The following is a 15,598-nucleotide window of genomic DNA, read 5'->3' on the forward strand; positions in this document are numbered from 1 at the left end:
CTTTGTGTCATAGTGCTACTTTTTTGTACCCATGAGCACACTATCTTAGCAAAAGTGTGCATATCATGTACATAAACCGCATGTAGCGTATGCTACCGTGTTTTATCCTGAGGTGTATAAATTAATCTGTCAGCTTCTGATTCCCTCTTCTCCTCCCGTCCTCCCCTCCTCTCTTCCATTCTCTCTTTTTCTCTATCCCTTTTTACTCAGCCAATCCTGAGCAGATGTGTCCTCCATCCTTCTCTTTCGTCCTGTTTAAAGTGGAGTGTTGCCTTGCCGCGGTGGCCTTAGTGCTTGCTGTAAGGAGCTCAGCCTCTGGGCTATGTAAGGCACCTTGAAACTATTTTGATTGTTATAGGTGCCATATAAATAATTGAACTGAACTGAATTGAGTCACCAGTGAACAATTATGTTCATTCAGCTTCTTATGTAATTGTATAACATCTACCTTCAACCAAGCATTTCCCAGCTCTAGAACATTGTTTTGATCCACAATTGATCCACACAATTGATTCACTCTGATCAAAGTGATTCACTCTGATCACATTAATATTTTCCTGTTTTCTTTTGCTTGTCGATTACTGCAACATCTCTAGGAATGGTATGATTTTTGGATGGATTTTGGATTCATGCATTGTATTTTCCCAGTCTACCCTAATAGACTGCTGAATCCTTACATTAATTCAACTCTTTCAAATAATTTCAACAAATGCACAAATGTCCTTTAGTAAATTAGAGAAAAGAAGAGCAAAATACATGATGATTGCGCTACATTACATTTATTGTTGGTAATTTACTCCAAAAGTTGTCGTTGATGGAGCAGATGTCAGGTCTGGTCATGTTGCCTCAGTTTCTGTGGAGAAGAATGACATATTAAGAAAAGTGACTTCACCCAAACTATTGCTTACACTGAAATTGAAATAGCTGATAATACTGTATAGCATGTTTATAAACACATTACTTGCAACGTCTATTGCTATAACACAAACATAATCTCAAGCTACTCACAGCACTTGTACAGCCTGTTGAGCCTGGTGATGTCGTTCTGGCTCATCTCGGTGGCCTTGCCAAGAGCAGCGTTGCTGTTGGGAATGGGCTCCATGGTGGGGAGGTTGTTCTTGGAGAAGGCGTACCTGAAGGACATGAAGAGAATTGTTGTTGAACATTGTTGACGTTCAGTTCAGTTCAGTTTGGACTTTCCAACAAATAACACCTTATTATTAAGTATGCATTTGCTTAGCATAATTATTATCATTAAGTATGTATTTGCTTAGCATAATTTAGAAAACAATTGAAGGCCTAAAAGCAATGTGTTGTGGATCTTTCAGAACCAAAGCTGCACACACTGTTTAGCATTTATAGTGATGATATTCACCTCACTAAATATATGACATGAGAAGAATTACCTTCCATTTTAGGTATACATCAAATTATTTGTTTTAAAGTGAACTAAAGTAATTAGTTAGTTAGAGCAATGTCACTTACCTCTCATACTGCATAACAGAGTTGTAGTCATAGGGAGTTCCCTGGTTGAGGGTGTTGATCTTGTTGAAGTTGTATTTCATGTCTAGAGAAGAAATTGCATAGAACCAAGAATGCTTTATAAATACATACTGCTTCTCCAGAATATTAATCCTCCCTGAGAAAACTGTATAGTCTTTGTTGTGGTATTGGTATTCATCATCCTACAGTACCATCGATGATGTTCTCCCAGTAGACGCGGATGTGGTTGTCACGGTCGTTGCGGGTCTGCTCGTGGTTGAAGCCCAGAGCGTGGAGCAGCTCGTGCTGGACGGTGCTGTGGTACAGGCAGCCGGAGCGGCTCAGGGACACGGTCTGAGCGTTACCAGTACGACCAACGTAAGAGTAGCATCTAGAGGTCATAGGTCAACAACAACAGGGGGGTTATTACAGGGGAAAGAGAACCTTACAGAATAAAACCAGCTTTATATAATTGTGATATAAATGTGATATAATTTTTAATGTTCCATTTAATTCTCCACTTCTGATCTGATTTCAGGTTGTGATTATGAGAGCAATACCACTGCCAGTCCTAAACTAATGTTGGCTATAGTCCTCTGTGAGCAGCATTTGAATGGTGTTGTGTGGGGTAACTCACCCACTGCGAGACTCAATGCTGATGTAGTCCCTCTCGTTGGAGCGGAGCTTGAAGCGGATGCAGGAGGAGGAGGCGAATGAGTCCAGGCCACGCTGGATAATGGACAGCTCGCGGGAGGCTGTTGGGGAGTGAAAATTAAACATTGCCTTATTTGGCTGCTCTGCTCTCCTTAGAGAGTGACAGTGTAGCAACACATCTGAGTGTCTGCCAAGATGCACCTTGTGGGGGAAAAAAAACTCATCACCAGATTGTGATAATGTTGTCATTCACGGTGTCACTAGCAGTATTCAAGAAGACTTCAGCTGCACATTTTAAAAATGATGCTGCCCAGTGGCAGCTGGAAAAGGGAAATATTCTCACTGAGAATGGAGACTACTCAATCTTTGAGGTTTTGAAGGGAAAAATGGACTCACAGTAGTGGTTCTGAATGACGTAGGGCACGTAGACCTTGCCATCACTGTACTTTTGCCACAGGCAGTCGCGGGAGGTGCAGGGGTCAGCATTCCTCTCCGCCTCGTTGAGGATGGCGATGTCTCCCATCAGCTCAGGCTCGTCGAAGTCAGGAGCTGGAAGGGGGGATAGAAGAGTCCTTTATTATAGACCGGTCCTAGCTATATTAAAGCACTTACAAAATAATATGCTTGATAAAACAACAAGATTATGTTGTTTAAAATACAAATTATATTTTAATTGCATTCGTCTGTAACAAGAACATATGATGCAGGATAATTAAGACAATGATAAATAACATCCATGCACTGTATTAATACACCATAATAACATGGATGTAATTTCAACATCAGCTGATTTGATATATTGAGGTGGGATGCCCATACTCAGGTCCCGGTTGGCTCTGTCCAGCAGCTCGGAGACAGACAGCTCAGCAGTGGTGTCCTCCTCCACAGCATTCTCTGGGGAGCCAGAGAGAAATAGAACGCCATCAGCCTCAGCCATTTAGGGTCATTTCATTTCAGACTGGGATGGTTCTTTTAATTAACAGGAAGGGATTTGATTATGAAGCACACGTCAAAAGATCACATTTTAATTAAGTTGGTATCTCTTTTTGGAATTGAGTCATTGACGTATCATTTACCACAATGAGTTGAATGTTTTTTTCTCACCTGTCTGTAAAAGATGGCAGGATATGTGAGGCATTTTTGAGAAGAGAAGGAATGATATGAGATGTTAGAACACATTATTTTTTTATAATTCAAAAATGAAATCAATCTTGCATCTCATAGTACCTTATACTCCTTTTATGCACAGTGTCATATTGTTCTGTTTGTGTATAGTTTAGCCTGTTACCATAGTGACCCTCACCTCGACCTCCTCAGCCCAGGCAGAGAGCAGCAACAGAGCCAGCAGACCCACAGCGAACTTGAACACAGCCATGACAACCTGTGTGAATTTTTAAAAACAGACATATAGCCTATACTATGTAGGGCAGTTGTGGCCTACTGGTTAGGGCTTCAGGCTTGAAACCAAAGGATTGCCGGTTCGATCCCCGAACAGTAGGGAAAATGTGGGCTAGAGATGTGGTTGAGTACTGCTCTCCCATGCCCACATCCACAGCTGAAGTGCCCTTAAGCAAGGCACCTAACCCCTCACTGCTCTCCCATGCCCACATCCACAGCTGAAGTGCCCTTACGCAAGGCACCTAACCCCTCACTTCAGTCAGGGCAGCTCACTGCTCCGGGTTAGTGTGATCAATGCAGAGACCAAATTCCTTCTATACGCATATAAATATAATTGGCCTATAAACCTGATTTACATTTACTATACATGACAAGGAATAGTCAATACACTGAAGCCTAGCGTATCAGTGGTAGTTTTGTCCTGGGTGTAGAGCGGTAGATTTTTACCCTACAGTTAGCCCTCAAGCAGTCACTGTGGGTCTCTTTCTCTCCCCATTAGGATGAAAATGCAAAATTGGATTTCACAAAGGCAATTTTCTGTTTTACAAATGCCATTTCATATACAAATGCACATCTACAATTGTGAAAACCAATTTACAAGTTACAAATATGATTTTTTTACGTGTGGATTTGTGTGACTTTCATGCGAAGAACGTCTTAAAAACACGTAACTTTGGAAAGCGAAGAATGCGTGTGCTAGTGATCCACAAATGCAGAATCACATTTCACAAATGAAATTTTTGGTTTTACAAATGGCATTTAATTTACAAATGCACATCTATATTTGTAAAAATCAATATACGAGTTACAAATATGATTTTCTTATTTGTAGATATCAAAACACACATGCAAATCAAGAAATATTTGTGGATCCCCCTCTGCGCATATACAAATATTATTGAGACAAATTTAGCTCCATAGCCTCATGCCAAGGTACTGTATCACTAATGATTCTCCTCTGAAGTTGTTAAAAATAAGCACCTTGTTTCATACAAAGGCTCTAAATAAAAACCTGATTAAATGAAAGAAAAACAGTTGTACATGTCTACAGCAGATTGTAGAATTGTGCTCACATATTAGTGACTTACCTCTGAAGTGTCAGAAATGAGTGACTAATTGACCAGGTGAAAACAGCCGTGTTTTATACCCTGTTTCCCTTCATTCATGCGCTGATAACTCTTCCCAAATATGGCCAAATAGTTCCAAGCAATGTGCTTGCAAGGGCACTTTTTTATTTGAACAAACAGGAACTCCTGCTTTTACCCAAATCTGTCGACTGTCACTTTAACATGTACTGTAACAAATGATCACATGTCCTGGTAGTATTATCATGTATAAATATGTGCACAGCCTTGCCAAGGAACATCAGGTGTTCTTTTCCCAAATTCCTTGACTTACCATAGGCTTACCATAAGTTTACCACAGAGGCTCAGTTGTAAGTCCCTCAGTATGGAATTAATTTGACAGTGGCTCATTCTTTGAAAATATTTCATAAAATTAATTAATTTAATTTGTATTTCTTATATTTATATTTGTTTTCATCTTTGCATCAATACCATGCTTATTCTGTCATGGAAATGGTAATTTTGTCTGAAAAAGTGCTCTAGAAATCTCTCTATAGAAATATTTAAATGTATGGTTCATATTTGCCATTTACCCCAGTGAGATCAAATTTATGATCATATGAATGACTCTTTTTTGTGAGAAAATGAGGAAATTAAATTATAAACAAGGTAAAAAAATAGAAACAAGATTTTTGATCATGCTTACTGTATTTCTTAGAACTTAATCAGAACAGGTGCAAGTGCTTTAAATGTAACAATTTTGTTACTTTGTGTGGGAATAGCAGGTGTAGAAAGACAACATTACCCCACACAGACACCTACACTCAGACACACAGACACACACACAGCAGGCCCATGAGGAGGGCACAGTTAAGGTAGCACCTACAATTATTACACTCGGATCCAGTAGACCTGAACACCACATATATAATAGCTATGTGTAGGGGGGGTGTACTGTACCATGTCATTGAAAATAAGTTATTTTTTCATGTTTTTCACAAAATATGAGCCAAGGCCAATGAGTCTGAGTTTGAAGAAATAATAAATAGGATAATTTTTCTTTTAGCAAACATTGAAAACGGTTCCCACAGCACCATACATGGGTTAAATTGAGTGTGACAAGGTGAAGTAAGCTTCCAACCATTCTTTCTTGACAGAGATGACAGCTACTGATAACATTAAATTTGGGTGAAATTGTCTTGAAGATAAGCTTAGCTACCTGTAAGAAAAGTAAGTATACTGTCCAATATCTCAATCATGAGGCCAGAGTTTCCGAAAGATGAGTGTTTATCAACAATAAGAAAAATAATGAATAAACTCAATATTTTACATGACAAGCTATCATGGTCCTTGCTCAATTCAATTCAATTCAATTCAGTTTATTGTCATTATGCAGAACAGAGCACAGTGAAATGGGCTGTATCAATCAAGGGAGCACGACTGCAGACTGCTCCCTCCTCTCCAGTGAGATCAGCTGTGGATGTCACCGTTTGATCCTTTTATTTTTCTTCCTTACATTTTCATCTCTTATTCAGAGCAGGAGGAGGGTTACAGTGAAATAAGGTGTGCCAACAGATACCCTGTGAGTGATGTGAGCCGAATGAAGGAAGGTTTGTTAATAATAGATGAGTTATGGGTTAATAACAAATGAATAGAAGACATTTCTTGGCTTTCAGATGACAGTTGAAGTCCAAGATGGAAAAAGACTATTCCAGTTCCATGCCTTTAGTTTTAAAAGGCAGTTGGGTATTACAATTTCTGCAATCACTCTGGTGATACAGAAGGTTGTATTCTGGATATAGGAGTATTGCTGTATATTGATTTAAATCTGTGTCATTCTGTTGATATGGGAGTGTTATGTCAATACTTACAACACTGTTCATGAGACATAGTGTTCACTGAATCACATTCTGTTATCCAAAGATTCTGTGATCCCATAGTGTGATGTCTTTTACAATATCAAGAAAATGTTGTATAATATATCATGAGAGAGATGTCCAAATATGTCCAGAGCAGAGAAGCACATGTGCATGGGTGTGTGTGATTTGGGAGTTGTGATTGATGAGATGACATTGTCCTGGAGACTTCTAAATATATCCCCACACCTGTGTATGTTAATTAATGCCAGCGTGGCTGTGCTGCCTACCTCTCATTGCCACTGGGATGTGCAGCCTCAAAAAAATCATGCAGAGAGATCCCACAAAGGAGATAGCCTATGTTTTGTTTTGTGTGTTTAAACACTTGAAATGTGTACCATAGTTAACTGTATATTTAAGACAATGCTTTTTAGAAATAATTTTTGAAAAATGTTTTTATTACTTTCCAACTATCAAGGGTTCTTTAAAGTTTTTGTAGGTCATTGGAAGTGTCCAGATTAATTCAAAAGTTTAGTAAACTTGTTTATTCAACAAAGTTTCTAAGGAACTCATTTGTTGAAAATCCGAGAATAAGAAAATGAAGCTGTATCTGCATTTTTCTGAACTTTATAGCCATTATTCCATGTGGGTTGTTTTGCAACCTGTTTTTTTTAAACCAAAGACAGATTGCAATGTAATGAGGATGCAGATATAAATGAACACTCTTGATTAGATCGTCTGTTGTACAAACTCAAGACCAAATATTCAGAGCGCACTGAGAGAAATGTAACACTTCACATGTTCATACATAAATATTTAGTTCTTCATGCGAGATCACAAGATCACAAGGGAAAAAAATGCAACAAACCAAAGGCTTTGATTTTGCACTCAATTCTGATGTTTTATTGAGGGAGTACATTTTGAATTGCTGTGTAGCAAAGCATTGCTATCAAATCAGATGAGATTAAAGTTCCAGAAATGTAAACATCTGGATATCTCCCTCAGTCTTCCTTCAGAACACCTGGCTGTTGTCCTGATCAGTGTTGGTAAACCTCTGTTTGGATGAGAAAAAAAGACATAGAATGGGTTTTAGAACACCCCATCAATAGTCTACTGCACAGTTAAGTAAATACATGTCATTACCTAGGGTTAGGTTTAAACCTTCGATTCAATTTCAGTGCTGACTGAAAGCTACTCACAGCACTTGTACAGCCTGTTGAGCCTGTTGATGTCGCTCTGGCTCATCTGGGTGGCCTGGCCAATCATAACGCTGTTGTTGGGAATGGGCACCATGGTGGGTTGGTTGTTCTTGGAGAAGGCGGTCCTGGAGGCAACAAGCATATGTTTCAGTCTACTATTCATGAATCAGTGTAAATTAGTTGTGAGAGTAGATCAGTATGCTTTGTGTTACTGACTTGTGGTACTGCATAACAGAGTTGTAGTCATAGGGAGTTCCCTGGTTCAGGGTGTTGACCTTGTTGAAGTTGTGCTTCATGTCTGTGTGATAGAAACAAACAGTTTTACTTGTAAATGTTATCGATATGATTGATTCTTTTCAAAGAGTTGTTGTCTGTTGAGCATGATAGCATGAGCATGATAATCATATACACTAAAATATCTAGAATCTTTGCTTAAAGGGTTCAAGTCTCATCATCCTACCATCGATGATGTTCTCCCAGACAACGCGGATGTGGTTGTCACGGTCGCTGCGGGTCTGCTCGTGGTTGAAACCCAGAGCATGGAGCAGCTCGTGCTGGACGGTGTTGTGGTACAGGCAGCCGGAGCGCTCAGGGACACGGTCTGAGCGCTTCCAGTACGACCAATGTAAGAGTAGCATCTAGAGGGCAGAAGTCAACAACAACAGGGTCACACTCACAGATAAAGAGAGTCTTACAAACTTCAGAGCTTGCACGACAGTAAATGTAGGAGTAACGGGGAAGGCAAAGATGAGGTTGCAAGACGAGGTTGAAGAAATTGACATTAAAATTAGCTGTTAATGATGAAAATACTCCTTTTAAGATGGGATTTCTATGTAGGGTTGCCACCCGTGCCTGACAAAAATCCTGGACATTTTGACCATCCAATCGACCTTTTGTTTGTAAGCAATGGCTTTCGCACATCTAACCCAAGATAAAACCGCCATTCTAAGCGACAATTGTATAGCTAAAATGAGTAAGAATGACAATTTCTAGTTATTTGTTTAGTTAATTGCTTTATTTAATAGCAGACCTTTAGTATTTTGTTATATTTTCAACAGTTTTTAGTTGTGGACACCTGGGGGCAGTATTGAGAAAAAAGGGGGAATACATAATTAGGTTCTGCTTTTTTGCTTATGTGGAATAAACTTTCCTTTCTCTGTCTCTCTTGTCCCACACACTCTCCGTCTCCACCTTACCATTTCTAATGAACCTCCACGGTCAATGCCCCCACCACCACCACCCATGTTATGCTACGCCATTTTTTGTAGAGCTAATAAGGCTGTGCATACGCTTTATGGACGAGGCACGCTTCAATTAAACTGAAATATACATTTTATGATCATGTACAAAAATCCAGGACATTCAGTGTCGAGGATTTTATTTTTATTTTCCCTGGACAGACCATGGAAATCCTGGACAATCAGGAAAATCCTGGACAGGTGGCAGCCCTATTTCTATGGAATATTCCGTGTATAATATGTGGAGTAGTTATTTGTGGTTTATACCCATTATGAGACTCAATGCTGAGGTAGTCCCTCTCGTTGCTTTTCGGAGCTTGAAGCGGATGCAGGACATGGAGGAGAAGGAGTCCAGACCACGCTGGATGATGGACAGCTCAAGGGAAGCTGAAAAAATCAACAAAATATTTAATATTCACTAGCAAGACTGAATAGCCTTAATTCTGATGGAAAGGCTATTTAACAGTATTTAATTAATCTTAAACCAAAGGGAAAATGCTGTAAGCTACCACACCGGTATACCTAGCCAACAGGGAAGAGACAAAGAACTCACAGTAGTGGTTCTGAATGACGAGGGCACGTAGACCTTGCCATCACTGTACTTTTGCCACATGCAGCCGCTGGAGGTGCAGGGGTCAGCGCCGCCTTTCATCAGCAGAGTCGATGGCGATGTCTCCCATCAGCTCAGGCTCGTCAAAGTCAGGAGCTGTAGGAGGGAGACAGCAGCAGTGACCACTGTTGTTACAGACAATCAATATTGTCCAGCTGAAGATTAAAAAATAGATCTTCAATACATGTTCACTGGACGGTTATAAAAACACACTCTTTAAATCCTGAGGTCTGGCTCTCTGTGGCCTAATTGTTGGTGTTTAAAAAGTAAGATAATGAGCTAAAGTTATATTGTTGTTCAAATTCAATGTAAACACTTTGAAATGGTGTCCCACCATTGTGTATTCTCTCCTCAAGCAATCTCCTAACACAATTATTTCTTCATTATATGTGAAGATGTTTACATTGTTGTTGTCAATGAATGTAATGTAAGCCATCGGTAAGACAGCTGATGCGTGAACGCAGGTCTAACGGCAGACGTACTGCGGTCCCTGTTGGCTCTCTCCAGCAGCTCAGACACAGACAGCTCAGCATTGGTGTCCTCCACAATCTCATCTGGGTGGATGGGAACAGGGGAAATTATACATCATATCATGGAGCTTTACACATCACAAAAACTCTGAATTCATATGATGATTCTTACCAGTCTAAAGGAAATGAATGCAGGTGGACCATGTAAAAAGAGAAAGGAAATAGAATAATTAAAGCCTACATATCAGTCTTTTGCTTCATTTGATGTTCTAAAATGCATTTTGCTAATGTAAAATCTTGTGAAATCTTTGATCTCTTCTCAATAGTAAAATGAAAATGTGTTTCCACGAAGCTATATGAGGAGATGAAAGATTGAATGTGTTATATTGTAAAACTGTAAGAAGTTAGTTTGCTTATTTCTCACCTCCACCTCCTCAGCCCAGGCAAAGGCAACCAGCAGCAGGGCCAGCAGACCCACGGTGAACTTGAACACGGCCATGACAATCAAACACCTGGGGGAAACACCACATGTTAGTTTAAAACATTATTATTACATAGTTTTCCTATACAGAGTATTACTTGGGATGAATAATATGACCACAAAAAACAACAGAAAATTGCAAACAGGAATAACTTGAATATTTTAAATATTCCAGTTTCAAAATGGACCGACTAACGTTCTATTGACACATGCATATGACAGACACTGTAAGTAGAATGCACGTTACCTTCAGAAGTAGATGAGTGAACTGCAGCTGGCTAGGATCTGCTTTTATAGCTCTCAAAGCTGCATGCAAGTCCTTGAAAATGCATGTGTGTACATTATTTTTTACTATGTCTATGGATATCTTTATCATGGAACCTTGACATCTGGAGATTAGGTATTTGTCATCTGTGAGTTTCTCATGGATTTGAAAGTTATCAGAATTTTTTTTTTCAGTGAATGCATGTCACACATGTTAAAATACATGGTTCTGTGATGTTCATAGAACCATGTAACCTATGATGTAGTTCGATTTTATTTGGGTTTTGGTGCCCTTTATTATTTTAATAGTTTTAAAATGAGCAGACTGTATGATTGTGAATTATTGTGATAATATCTGTAAAAGTTATTAAGAGACGCTATTCTCTAGCCATGATAGAGGCTAATAGGGCTGGTGTTTTTAGGCGGTTTCTGCCATGATAGAGGCCAATAGGGCTGGTGTTTTTAGGTAGTTTCTGTAGTGCTGTAGATGAAAGTAGTCTTCCCCCTGGACAGGACACCGCATCACAGGGTAACCACCAACCGAAGTTGGTACACATACCATGGGTACAGACACTCGTAAAACATACTGATAGATCATGTTTCTCCAGTTACACCCACAAATATTTCACATAGGTCTTTTGCTTGATGTGTTTAATGTAAATGTAAATTTGATTCTTTAATGCCACATTTACCCTACTGTTGTTACCATATGCTGATGCTTTCTGTTATAGATATCTTTGATCATCCTCCATATCATCTTCAGCACCCAACCATGTGTGTTATTATTTTCCTTGTCAGACTGGAAAGCAACCTCTGTAGTAAATGTATGTGTTAGCACAAGGTCCCAGCGCCCTCTAGTGGCGTCTACACTAAACTATCGCTCTGCTGCTTCTGCAGCTCCAATTTCAAGATGAAGTTATAGATTTCAGCCTGGGCAAAATCATTAAAACAGCACAGGAATATATATTAAATCAGAATGTCATTCAATCAAGTAGTGGAAATCTGGTTTTGAGGTTCTGGAATTCGTTTTTACCGGTAAGCATTAATGATTAAATAGGTTGAATGACAGATTAATAATTAATGAGGGACTTTTATTTGCATATCAAAAGATGCTCAGTGGAATAAAATATTATGGTATTGACAGAGGTTACACTGTGAAAGCAAGATACCACTGTGTTATGGTTTTATGTAACATCTTTCACATTAGTATCTAATTATTTCTTGGAATACCTACATGAATACACATAATTGTTAATGGACTATTCAGTGCTAATGATTGGAAGGCAGCCATAATCTCAAGTGCAGACAAATTCTTCATATTACTAAACCTACTACATCTGCTGTGTAGAAAATAAAAAGTAGAGGATGACAAGTTGACTCAGCACACCACAGTAAACCACATGTGACACTGGTTTCCTATGAAATCTTCAAAAATAGCCCAACGTTTTATCTTTAACTGACACATAATCACTTGCTGTCACTCCAACTATACTGGACCACACTGCAAGCAAGTGTACTGTATACAAGTAGACGTCAGTTCAAAGATTTTCCTTAAAGGCAAGATATAACTCTTAGCATGTGTGGAAATGAAAACACTGCTCATAAGTATCCGTCACGAGGTGAAGAAACTATTTACATTTTATCAGTAGGCCAAAATAAAACATTTGAGCCATTTTCTACCACAGTAGCTAATAATATCTATAGATCTGCAGAGCCAGTAGCTGAGCTCTTGAAATTCATTATTTCCACCTGACGTTTTCTTTTGGAATGTTAAGAAAAAGTTATGTTGTTTATATGGCTGCAATTAAGTCATTGTGTTAAGTCAAGTCAAGTTTATTTATATAGCGCATTTCATACACAGAGGTCATTCAATGTGCTTTACATAAACAAAACCAAACAATAATAACAAATAAAAGCATAGAAGGGCAATATAGTCAAAGAATAGTTAAATGGTAAAGATCATAATAAAAAGAAACATAAAACACAAGGTAAAATCATTTAAAAATAAAGAATAATTAGTAAGCAAAAACAAAGGCAAAAGTAGTAAAAAAAAGTAATTAAAGACAAGGTAGAATAATTATCAAGGCAGATTCAGAATTTGTAACTCGGCACAGTTGGCAGAAAGCATCTGAGAACAGTTTGGTCTTAGGTCTAGATTTAAAACTGGCTACAGTTGGGGCCTTTTTGATGTCATCCGAAGTTGGTTCCACAGCTGAGCCACACGCTTCACCATGTTTAGTATTAACAGTAGGTTTTACTAGCAGGTTTTTCACCTGGGACCTGAGAGGACGAGAAGGTGTGTACTGCTGAAGCATGTCTGACAGGTATTTAGGTTCTGCTCCATTTACTGATTTATAAACAAGCAATAGTGCTTTAAAGTCAATTCTGTGACTTACTGGAAGCCAGTGCAAGGACTTAAGAATTGGAGTAATGTGGTCAGTTCTTTTAGTTTTTGTTAGAATCCCAGCTGCTGCATTTTGTATCACCTGAAGCTGTTTAATAGTCTTTTTTAGGAAGGCCTGTGAACAGTCCATTGCAGTAATCAACCCTGCTGGAGTTTTTCTAAGTCATGTTTTGACATCACCCCTCTGAGTTTGGCAATATTTTTGAGGTGGTAAAAAGCTGATTTAGTTATCGCTTTCATGTGGCTGTTGAAATTTAGATCACTGTCAATTAATACATCAAGATTTTTAACAGTATCCTTTGCCTTCAACCCTTAGTCTTTCCTCCTTTTTACCAAATATAATTACTTCAGTTTTTTCTTTGTTCAGCTGAAGAACATTTTGAGACATCCAGGTGTTGATTTGTTCTATACACTGACACATAGATTACAAAGCTAAGTAAATTTGTGTGTCATCTGCATAGCTATGATATGAAATCAAATTATTTTGGATGATTAGTCCAAGTGGGAGCATATAGACTTCTTTGTTGCCATCGGAAACTGTACCTCAACGTCCTTGACCTGTGGTGTTCCCCAGGGGTCGATATTGGGGCCACTCTAGAGGTTGAATAATAGTGGCCCCAAGATCGACCCCTGGGGAACACCACAAGTCAAGGACGTTGGTGTTGAGGTACAGTTTCCTTAATCTAAGTTATGTTTTATGTTTGTACCGTGTTTGTCCTCGTCTTGAATGTTTGTGAGTGAATGCAACCCCTCTCTGTGCATACGTGCAGGTTGTGACCTTAAAGCTGACCAGGTGGTTGCGCTCATGCAGCCTGACCTCCAGGAGCTGTTGGGCCAAAGTGGGTGGCAAGCTGATTCCCAGGTGGTGGTTTCCCTTCACTGTCCTTTGTAATTGCTGTGCATCAAGTGTGTGCCGTGTTCACCTGTGTTGTGCTGTGCCTGGATCCTACCCCTTGTTAGCCTCTTGCTAGCCCTGGTGAGCCCACTGCCCTGTTCCCGGCCTATTGGACCTTGTGCAATATCTGTGTGCAACCTGCTTGTATGTGGGTGTATCTTGTATATGATTAGTTTCCTGTGGTTGTATTCCTGTTTGTGTTGTCTCTGTGCAGTCCATAATGGACCTGTTATTGTTATGTGTCAATAAATTGTCATTTTATTTTTATAGAACCATGTCTCTAGTCTCAGTGTTGCGAACCTGTGTGCCCAAAGGGGTCTAAACTGACCAACAAGGTTTCTAAATTAGTTCCTGGGAGGGCCTAACCCTCGCAGGTGGCGTAGTCGACTAGCTCCATCCGAACATCTACCTCCGCCGAACTTAAACTGCAGTATTACTGTAATTTTCTATTATATTTCTCTAACTGGGGTAACTTTCTTGAATTTCCCCTGGGGATCAATAAAGTCTCTATCTATCTATCTATATAGAAACTAAGGGACCGTTCGGTATTTATGGAATGGACCACCGGAGGAAAACAGGGGAGGGTCATGTCTTTTTATTCTTTGTTGAGGGGAGGGTCACCCAACTTTTTTTAGTCTAGGAGGGGGGGTCACCCAACTTTTGTATTCATGAAAACAGCAACATTTCAAAGTGGCCTGTTTGGTGCATATTTTTCCTTCAGTCTCAGTCTTAACACTTCGGGCACCCCTCATTTCCTTCTTTCTTGCAGAGTAGCAAGATAAAGGCCTCGCGCTGCGGCTTTCGTAGAGACTCAATGGAGACTGAGGGACATCTAGGCAAAGGTTCTAGAGGGAATGAGATTTCTAGCGCCATATTACGTTCTCTTTCGTTCCATAGCTGTCAACATTTCGGGGCAGCCGTGGCCCACTGGTTAGCACTCTGGACTTGTATCCGGAGGGTTGACGGTTCGAGCCCCGACCAGTGGGCCGTGGCTGAAGTGCCCTTGAGCAAGGCACCTAACCCCTCACTGCTCCCTGAGCACTGCCGTTGTAGCAGGCAGCTCACTGCGCTGGGATTAGTGTGTGTTTCACCTCACTGTGTGTACACTGTGTGCTGTTTGTGTTTCACTAATTCACCGATTGGGTTAAATGCAGAGACCAAATTTCCCGTACGGCCCCATGTCATTTGCCCACATGGGCTCCATGCAGGATTATACTGGGCTTTATTTGGGTCCCAACTGGGCAACATACGCTGGACCCTTCTGGAACCCAGCCTTAAATTCTACCTGGGTCTTACATGGGTACCTCATGGTTTGAAATATGGGTTTTTTTTGGGATTGTCCATGGTTTCCAAAGTGGCCCCCATGTCATTTTGCCCACATGGGCTCCATGCAGGATTACACTGGGTTTTATTTGGGTCCCAACTGGGCAACATACGCTGGACCCATCTGGGCCCCAGCCTTAAATTCTACCTGGGTTCTACATGGGTACCACATGGGTTGAAATATGGGTTTTTGGTGGGATTGTCCACGGGTTTCAAAGTGGCCCCATGTAATTTGCCCACATGGGCTCCATGCAGGATTA

General features: G+C 39.9%; 1 protein-coding gene and 1 pseudogene across 3 annotated transcripts; both read right to left on the bottom strand.

Moving 5' to 3' along the window:
• Window positions 1-763: 763 nt before the first annotated feature.
• On the bottom strand, window positions 764-4,634 carry c6ast4 (six-cysteine containing astacin protease 4). Of its 3 annotated transcripts, none has more exons than XM_048262883.1 (9): window positions 3,440-3,597; window positions 3,241-3,244; window positions 2,956-3,030; window positions 2,533-2,685; window positions 2,120-2,237; window positions 1,695-1,873; window positions 1,486-1,567; window positions 1,009-1,133; window positions 764-853 (listed from the first exon to the last, which is right to left on the bottom strand). In XM_048262883.1, coding segments are annotated over exons 1-9 (810 nt in total). In that variant the 5' UTR covers window positions 3,512-3,597; the 3' UTR covers window positions 764-851. The 3 variants fall into 3 exon arrangements, with proteins under 3 accessions (XP_048118840.1, XP_048118839.1, XP_048118838.1); XM_048262882.1 differs by lacking the exon at window positions 764-853 and adding an exon at window positions 4,623-4,634 and having other exon boundaries at window positions 1,001-1,133; window positions 3,440-3,517; XM_048262881.1 differs by lacking the exon at window positions 764-853 and having other exon boundaries at window positions 1,001-1,133; window positions 3,440-3,605.
• Window positions 4,635-7,645: 3,011 nt separating this feature from the next.
• Window positions 7,646-10,488, bottom strand: LOC125307623 (annotated as a pseudogene).
• Between the last annotated feature and the right edge of the window lie 5,110 nt (window positions 10,489-15,598).

This window comes from Alosa alosa, chromosome 14, assembly GCF_017589495.1.
Source record: "Alosa alosa isolate M-15738 ecotype Scorff River chromosome 14, AALO_Geno_1.1, whole genome shotgun sequence".
Lineage (NCBI taxonomy): Eukaryota > Metazoa > Chordata > Actinopteri > Clupeiformes > Clupeidae > Alosa > Alosa alosa.

What these genes read in the sequence shown, in the direction of transcription:
- c6ast4 (XM_048262882.1), bottom strand. Translation starts at nt 3,511, where the DNA reads ATGGCTGTGTTCAAGTTCGCTGTGGGTCTGCTGGCTCTGTTGCTGCTC. An exon ending in CTGGGAGAACATCATCGATG is followed by an intron (nt 1,568 to 1,694) that starts GTACTGTAGGAT and finishes TTTCTTCTCTAG; the next exon opens with ACATGAAATACAACTTCAAC. An exon ending in TCTGTTATGCAGTATGAGAG is followed by an intron (nt 1,134 to 1,485) that starts GTAAGTGACATT and finishes CATGTCCTTCAG; the next exon opens with GTACGCCTTCTCCAAGAACA.